We start from the raw sequence: 9,369 nt of genomic DNA, 5'->3' as shown, positions 1-9,369 counted from the left end.
TAGAACTGATATCTCAAACAAATTTAAAACAAACGACGCTGAGTACTTTCCTTAAACGCCCCGTAAGTGTAGTACGGGAAAAAAAAAATAAATGACTTAATTTTTAATATGATAGTCAAAGACCTACAGCCTTTTTCTGTCGTTGAAGATACTGGTTTTAAAGAGCTAATTAATTATTTAGAACCTGGTTACAAATTACCTTCAAGGTACACATTTAGTAATACCTTCCTGGACGCTCAGTACCTTGAAGTCCAAAGCAGATTAAAAGAAGAATTGCAGAGTGCAAACTTTGTATCAATTACGACCGATGCTTGGACTTCGCGAGCAGCGACTTCACATCAGGCCGTTACTGCCCATTATATATTAAATTGGGAGCTGAAGTATGCACTATTGGGCTGTTTTGAATGTCATGAGCGACATACAGCCGAATATATAAAGAAGGAATTATGTAACTTGCTGTCCCATTGGAATTTACAAAATAAAATATTTGTCTGCGTAACAGACAATGCAGCAAATATGAAAGCAGCCATACGGTTGGCCAATTTTGAACATTTGCCTTGTGTCGCGCATACGCTTAATTTAATTGTACGTGCGGGACTTCAGGGCGCTGAACTAGATTGCCTCATAAAAAAAAATAAAAACCATCGTGGAGCATTTTCACAGAAGTCCGTTGGCAACGAAAAAATTTGCTGAGGTGCAAAAGCAGCTGAGGCCTGGCGAAAAGCCTCTTAAATTAAAAATGGACATAGTGACCAGATGGAACAGCACCCTGGATATGCTAGAAAGAATGTGTATCCTTCAGGAGCCTCTAGAAGCGGCCCTTGGACTCCTACACAATCCAGTTGCAAATCTGTCAGAAAGTGACTGGCAGGCTCTTCCAGATGTAATTAAAATTTTAAGACCATTTAAGCAGCTAACCGAAGAAATGTCGTCTGAAAATAAGGTTACTGTTTCAATGGTCTTAGCTGCGGCTGAAAGTGTAATTAGCATGTTTGAAAATTTAAATTTAAATATTAATACAGAAATTGGAAAAAATCTATCTAATAAAATAATAACAGAATTCAAATACAGGTTCAAAAATTGTTATAGAAACCCAATATTATCTAAAGCAGCACTATTAGACCCGCGGTTTAAGAAGTTGGCATTCAGACTAGCTGATGAATCAAATTATGAGTGTGCTAAAACTCTGCTGAAAACTGAACTTGAAAAATATTTTAATGTTGACAAACAGCAGACAGTGCAATCAAATAAAGTCACGCCAGCAATATTCACTGACACTAACGAGGACTCAATATGGAAAGACTTTGATGCAAGAGTGACATCAAACTCCGTCTCAAACTCAACTGTATCCAGCATCGTCACTATGAGGCAATATTTTGAGGAACGCATTCTTTCTAGGAATGAGTGCCCATTAAAATGGTGGCAGGCGCGGGCATTACTCTACCCCGAACTTTCAATTTTAGCAGAGAAATATTTATCGATCATGGCTACCTCGGGACCATTCGAAAGAACGTTTTCGAAATCGGGGCAAATACAAAGTGAAAAACGTTGTTCCATTCAACCAAAACGAATGGAAAAAAGTTTTATTTTTAAACATGAACAAAAGATTACTTCGCTAAAAATAATATGAAATTGTTCTTTCTGTAATGCTTAATTTAATTATTTTTGTAAGTTTTTTAAAATGTGCATAAAATGTTTCATAGTTTTTTTAATTTTTAATGTCCATATATAATTTTCCTAATGTTGTCGAATCGAATGTCATTTAAAACAATGTTAGGAATTGTTATGATCGACCTGAACAAACATAATGCTTTACATATCATATTATAATCATAATCATTGATTTATCAATAGGCCAACATAAAAAGGGATCTGAATAAGAATAACAAAACAAGAATAGTTCAAAATACAGAAATGTGTAAAATATGTATAATATGTAATATTTATATGTAGAAAGTTTGCTAAAACCAACCGGTAATTGAAGAAACTGACCCAGTCAGAATAAGACACTGCCGGAGACTACTCTTGGTGAGCAGTTTTTTATATCAACAAGTTAAGGGGTTGGTTTTTATTCGTCTCTCACTCAAATGCCTCTTTATGTATCTGAGTTGATATTATCATTTTTATTTAGAAATAAATGACTTAATAATGTATAATTTTCTGTAATAATTTTCTAGATTTTATTCTCAGAAAAGATACCGAAGTGAATAAAAAATCTGTAGAATACTCATGTGAAATGGGTAATAAAATTCTGGAGATCAAAAGAAAGAAATGCATTTGTAAATAAATTAGTGTATGTTGTTTACGGTGTTGTATCTCAAAAAATAAAACAAAACAAAAATGTTCATTGCATGTTTTTTCAGGACTATCAATCCGGCTCCGCGAAAGATTTTTTAAAATAATTTTATAAAATTTAAAATAAGCAAGGTAAGATGCACATTAACTATTTTATATAACAACCAATCTATGAATACATTGCCTGTCATGTATGTTCTTTATATATTTTAAACATTATATATAATTATTTCTAAATTTACAGTGTGTAAAATAATATAGCATTCTATTAAAAAATTTGTTGCTGTACTTTTTAGGAGAATAAAGGTTTCATATGTTATCTTTACCAACTTTCATAATAGTATTCTATGTTTGTTCTTAGAAATTTTCAGCAGAGATATTATATTTTGCACACGGTGTCATATGTATAATCACAAAATACAACCTGAAGTAAGAATATTTCAAGTATTTGTTTCTTATGTACAAATAAGTAGTTTTGTATTAATTTAATATTTCACACTCAATTTATTAACAAATTAATTAAATTTTATAATGGTTCTTAGAAAGCAACCTTAAACCAAGCAAAATAGACTTTAGACCATTTAACACATTAGATATTCTGAAAACATAACATTAGTGTAACCATTTTAAAGCAGTAAATTAATGTTAATTATGTAACTAAGTGCATAGTTATTCTCAAATACGCACCTATTTGTGATAAAGTAGATAGTATAATGAATTGAATGATGATAGTTTATTAAATCTGCTTGAAAAAAAGCAATTATAAAGAATCATATTTATATAGTTATTCTACTACTATGAATAATTCTTCTAAAGGAAAGAAAATGCAACTGCCAAATCAGTTTTGAAATGAAAAAATACCAATGATGATACATCATGTAATCGTAACTTTATCCAAAGATATTGCTGCAAAGTAAAGTGGAAATCGTTCTATAAAACAGACAAACAGCTTTCAGACTCCGACAAATTGTTACCATTTTTCATAATTAGTGTTCATCAGCAGTTGAATGGATAATACTGTAGAGCACTGGTAGTTTAACTCATTGCATGCAGGTATATCTTGCCAAGCCATAAATCAACCTTTCACTTACAAGAAGAATTTAACAAAGCTCGCCTACTTGGCCTCACAAGTTCATCCGCACACAATGTGCTAATAACGCAAAATCAGAACTTAAGTAAATAACAAATAAGTCTAAATTAATTAGCTAACAAGCTAGCCCAAAATTCTAACTACTGCCGCAAATAAATTAATCTTCGGCTGTATAGACCAAAGCAAAGATATCAAGTGGACAGAAGAACGCTGGTAGAGTAGAGAGTCGCGCAATGCCGACTCTGTATTCATTTAAGTCATATAACTGCTGTGTTTATCTCACGACTTTCGAGTTATGATTTGAATTTAGTATATAATCATGTATTCATTATTATATTATTTTTTATATTACCTTAAAAAAATATTTATATGTGAGCTATTAAGAGTGTTGTGATGATGTACTAGTAGCTCACGATCGACCTCGTTCTAGATATGACTACCTGAACAGACAAAGTTTTCTTACGTTTATTTCAAGAATAAAGATATAACAGTAAATAAATTGAGAAGACGAATGCGGATCTGATTGGGAACTAGCGCAAAATAGTTTTGACTGGAGTGTCTACCTTTGAGGAAGATTGAATTTTGATTAATTGCAGGATACATGAAAACTATCAGCTTAGCAGAAGATTTGTATTCGTAGAATGCTGTTTACCGGAAAGAGAATAATCTTCCCGTTATGCATATAGAAAATCTCGAGTTGCGAGTCTTTTACTTAAGTTACTTTGCATGAAAATATGCAAATTTTTTCGATGCAAGGAATTTTAAGCTATTTCTGCTTTAAATGTAGGCAGACGAAAAGAAATTTTTAGCATACTAACTTATTATTTAGGGCTTTAATCAAAATAATATTCGTCTAGTAATTTTTTTTCCCCAGTGAGTGACTAATTTTCGGTATTCAGGAAATGTTACATTGCACTAATCAAATAGTTCAATTCTCCCCCCAGCTCAAAAAGTATCTATAATAACCATTCTCGAAATATTACTCTGCAGTAATCGCGTTTGACATTGAATAGAGAGAATATGGGAATGAAAAACAAATAATGCCTCGTTATTGCATAAAAGTAAACTTTGTTTTATATGTATGTGGAAATTTTATATATGAAAAGGATGTTACTATTCTTATTTATTGTAAGAATTGTTGTGTTTCTTATCAACGCTTATGATCTAAAATCGCTTACATATGTAAATAAATCATCAAAATATGTAAATTAAGCAATAACTGATTTAAAATTAAAAGATAATAATAAAAAATACAAGAATCTAAACAAGGTATTTTAGCAATAATGAAACTCATTTAAAAAATAGTTTACTAACTGTAGATATCAGAGTAAGTTAAAGATAAGAAAACAGAAGTAATGAAGACTTAGATAGAGTTAAAAAAAAATCCTCCATCTCTCTCTCCCCATCTAGCACATGGGCTGAGATTAGGACAATGAGAGAGAATTGGACGAAAGGACTACGTAACCAAATTTCCATTCACACACTAGTACTATTTCCAGCATTCTCTATATTCTCATTAGTGGAGCTTTGATTGTTTTCCTTTCTTCATTGGTATGCCGTAAAAATCATGGTCTTTGTTTCTATCATCCTTTGAGTCATTATATTATTTGCTCATTCAGAGCCTAAATTTAGCAAATGCTCGGCTGAGCTTTAGTTCTTGCGAAATTGTAATTTCATCCACATCCCCAATTAAGACGAAGATTTCCCGGTTTCCTCCTGTGATTAAAATCGCACCGGTTTATTCGCTGCTATCCCTCATCCCCTCTTTAGACACCCCTACTGACAATTTATTTCCCATTTCGTCCACTGCTTTTCAACACCCCCTCATCAATACCCCTACTCACGGACGGGGGACTTTCCCCCAATTCAACCCCCCTTTCAAAAAGTCGTTCTTGAGAGGCACATTTCTTGACATAGGGAACATTACATAGCAAATGTCAACTATGTACCACACATCGATACACACATTTGCAAATATACAAATGAAGTAGGAATCAAGAAAAAAAGAAATGTTTAAAAGGTAAGAAAATATTTGTGTTACCTTTTTTTAGGGATAACAGAAAGCTCAAAATTTGTCAATCAGTACTATTTCATAATGCAATAAGCACAGTTTTATTCATTTAAGAAAATTTTTAGTAATTCGCTGCTCAGTGTAAACTGTTGTTAAACTTAAAAACACTTGAAAAAAAAGTCATCATATGTGCGTTCGGCGCGCACACACATACTAGTAGGTTTGGTTTGTTACACTAGAGCTGTCTTAAGAGGAGCACACTAGAGCTGTCTTAAGAGGAGGGGTGCCTTCGTGGAGGGACTTTCTAAGGGAAACTGGCTCGCATACACGTTACACATGGAAAAAACTACGAAAACGTTCATGCAGCCAGTCCGTCCACCGAGATTCGAGCCCCGCACAAAACTACCAGTGCTCAGCGACTTTATCGCTCGGGCCCTTATTGGCCCTCACACATACAAGAAAAAAGTAGATGATTTATGCTGAAAAAAATATTCTGAAAAAGGAACTGCGTTTTTTAACCGTTTACATCTGTTGTGCCGAAATAAAAATGTAATCAAAAACAATTTTTTGTATTCGAACGAACTTTATTGTGTGCACATGAATTATTATTATAACAACGTATGAAAGGATATAAGTTGAGAAAAGATTTCGAAGAAAATAATTTTCATTTTTAACTAGGAGCTTCGCTGCCAGCCTTCGTCTGGCTTTTAAATGTACCGGAAAAATGGCTGAAGGGAACACCAAATGTTAAATTTAAAAACTGCGTAGAATTTTACTCTGCAGAACAACTTCATAAAAAAAGTTACTACGTATAACAAAATTACAAAGAAAGAAACAATATCCTTTAATACAAATATTAATTATCCTAATAAATAAATTAACCAACTTCCCTTTGCAAAATCTTAAGAATTCAAATGGTATAAAGGAGGTTAAGAACTTTATTTCCTAAAAAAATCACTCAAAACTTTTCAATATCTTAAAAACTGTGAAATGAGCAATATATAACATAAAAGAATACAAAAAACAAAAAATTCTGAAAATCAAAGTATAATTAATGATATTTTATCTTATATTTTCAAGAGAAAAAAATTACAATGAAATAAGCTATATCCCTTAATAAAAATATTAATTATCCTAATAAAAAATTATTCAACTTTTCGTTGAAGGGAAAAAATCATGCGGAACGTTTCAATATCTTACAAACAATGAAATAAACAAAAAATAACATGAAAAAAACAAAAAAAAAAAAAATTGTTGCCAAAATCACATTTTTAAAGATCTGAGAAGTGTACTCGGAAGCTTCATTTAAAAAAATTTTTAAAAATACAATATATTATTATTTTTCCAAAATTCTTTTGCAAAAGCAGTTGCAAGGATGAAAGTTTAATGTTTCCAAAAATCAAAGAAAAATAAACTGTACATTTAAAGAAAAAAAAAAAGAAAAAAAAAAAAAAAAAAAACCTTTTTATAAAAAATCCGGTTGAAATGGTGTTAAGCTCCCTTTGTTAAATAAATTCGTACTGAATCGATTTATTGAAAGACGAATTTATTTTAAGTTCGTAAAATAGCTAAGTGCCTACGTTTCATGACGATGTGAAAATGGAGTGTGTAGAGTAAAATCTCGCTTTCCTATAGCCCATTATGTCTCAAAATGACGCGATTTCGTCACAAAACATAAAATAAAATAAATTCTAATTCTAATTTCGAAAAAACTGCTTCGAGGTGCACTGGCTCTTAACTAGATGCACCTACTATGTGCCAAATTTCGTAGCCGTGGGTCTATTAGCTTATGCGCAGCGCGAACGAAAGACACACACACAGACACTTTCTTTTATTATATGTAGAGATTTTTTCAAAAAGAAATATCATATTAATTTCCAAATAATTTAAATCTGCTGTGCTGAAATAAAAATTTAATAGAGAATATTTTTTGTGTTTGTTTATTGTATATGTAGGATTTACTATTATTACGTGTGTGTGTGCCTGTCTCAAAGTAAATATTTCAGTTATGTATAATAAAAAGTATAAAAAAAGAATTAAACTCGCATAACAGCTAATTGCGAAAGAAAAATTAGAGCCATAAATCGCTCATTTTTTCTAAATTACATTAATTCCATTATCTATTAGAAAATAATTATTGCAAATCATCTATTTAAACGACATCTCTAAGAGGTCACTTTCTAAGGAATCTGTATTTTTGAGAACATAAACAAACATTGGTAGTGAACATCACATTTTTAAGACCACCACATGTAAGATGCTCTAAAAGCATGAATGGTTGCATTTAAAGAGGACCCATTACTTTTAATAAAGAATGTAACTTTAATCTTAATTAAACATGTTTTTGGTGTGTGTGCCAAAATAGTGATACCGTGGTTCTGTTGCTTTAGAAATGTGTGAAATTAAAAATATGGATACTATATAACAAAAATGTTATTATATTCAGATTGGATTGGATTGGATTATTCAATTATGGCTAAACACACGAGGGCTATCTGCCTAAAGGGAGGGATGCCTTCGTGGAGGAATCTAAGGGAAACTGGCTCGTATACACGTTACACATGGGGAAAACCACGAAAACGCCTATGCAGCCAGCCCATTCGAGGGATTCGAACCTCGAACCGAACTACCAGTGTTAGCGTCTTTACGGCTCGGCCGCTATTGGGCTTTTTATATTCAGATACACACCTTTTGAACACGTCGGAAATTCATTATTCTGCTCAGCATAATTTGTCTGCATAAAATATTAAATAGTATCAGAAATCAAAAGCTAAGTCGAAGTAGAAACAGTCATCTCTTCTAAACCATTTTAATTGAAGTAAACAGACGTTCGTCTTATCGTAAAGTAAACACTTATTTTTCAAACAGCGGATAAAACGAGAAAGAAGGAATTGGTGGGGTAAGGCAGCGAACGAAATGACACTTTTTCGAGCTCTGGATGAAATGAGAAAGGACGAAACGGTACTAAGCCAATAAGACAAGGTCTGGTATTTTACTTTATTATTTAACTATTCATCATAAGTTTAAGAATTATTTAAATTTTTATTTGTCTTTACATTTTTATTAAATTTTACTTATAAGTATTTTATATTTCAGTTGCTAATTATTATGTTACTTTAATTATTCATTATTTTAATCACTATTTTTTATTATTTTAATTATGAAGTTTTTTAATTTATTATTTTAATTACTAATTAATGTTATTATTGTCATATTTATTCCCTTTCTTTCTTTATTTTTTCCTATTTTCCTGACGGCCTTCCGTAGGCGCTTCTGACTTTAAAAACTAATCCCTGACAGCAATAGAAAATTTAATAATGAATCATATCCAGTGCACCAAAAAATAATAGCCAAAATAAAGTGAATTATTTCTACTAAAAAATGTGACGCAAAACTCCCTATCGCAGCACTACCCAGTTCCCGCGGGGTAGAAAAGCTCACGTGATTCAATGCGATGCGACGTTTCAAGGCCCTTTTTAGGGCCGTAGACCGATAAAATAGGCTCAGGATACGGATACCGATGGATTTTACCGAAAGTAACGAGTAACGATACGATAGTAACGAGTACTGGTTCACCGAGTAACGAATACATACGGGTACACAATTTCTCGTTACTTCTACAGCACTACTAGTCGATATTTCCGTGACGTCAAAAATTCGAAAAGTGGGGTAGGGTTTGGAAATACGCTGCACGAAATCAAAACAAACTCTTCTGCAATTTTGATTCCTTCGGCGAATTAAGCTGCGTATATTAGTAACGCAAGAAATAAGCTTGCGTTGGCGAAAACAAATAATAAACTTTTAATAGTGTTAGGAAATATTTTTTAAAAATTTACTAAATCAAATGTTAAAATATGGCATAGAAAATTCTGCTCTCAGCAAAATTTATTTCACTTTAATTATTTTATTAACATCATCAAAAATTCTACTTTAATCATTATTTTTTTTCAACAGGCAAAAAGACAAAGCTTTG

General features: G+C 31.8%; 1 protein-coding gene across 1 annotated transcript; it reads left to right on the top strand.

Moving 5' to 3' along the window:
• Positions 1–739: 739 nt before the first annotated feature.
• On the top strand, positions 740–1,630 carry LOC146998540 (E3 SUMO-protein ligase ZBED1-like). The gene is made up of 2 exons (XM_085810212.1): positions 740–990; positions 1,072–1,630. The coding sequence occupies exons 1-2, from the start codon at positions 740–742 to the stop codon at positions 1,628–1,630; spliced, it is 810 nt and encodes a 269-aa protein (XP_085666338.1).
• Positions 1,631–9,369: the final 7,739 nt, after the last annotated feature.

Source organism: Stegodyphus dumicola, chromosome 2 (assembly GCF_044657685.1).
Source record: "Stegodyphus dumicola isolate Sdum_Otavi_A_Nest chromosome 2, ASM4465768v1".
Taxonomy (NCBI): Eukaryota; Metazoa; Arthropoda; class Arachnida; order Araneae; family Eresidae; genus Stegodyphus; species Stegodyphus dumicola.
Note: the sequence above shows the minus strand (reverse complement) of the source record. Positions and strands in the feature narration are given on the sequence as shown.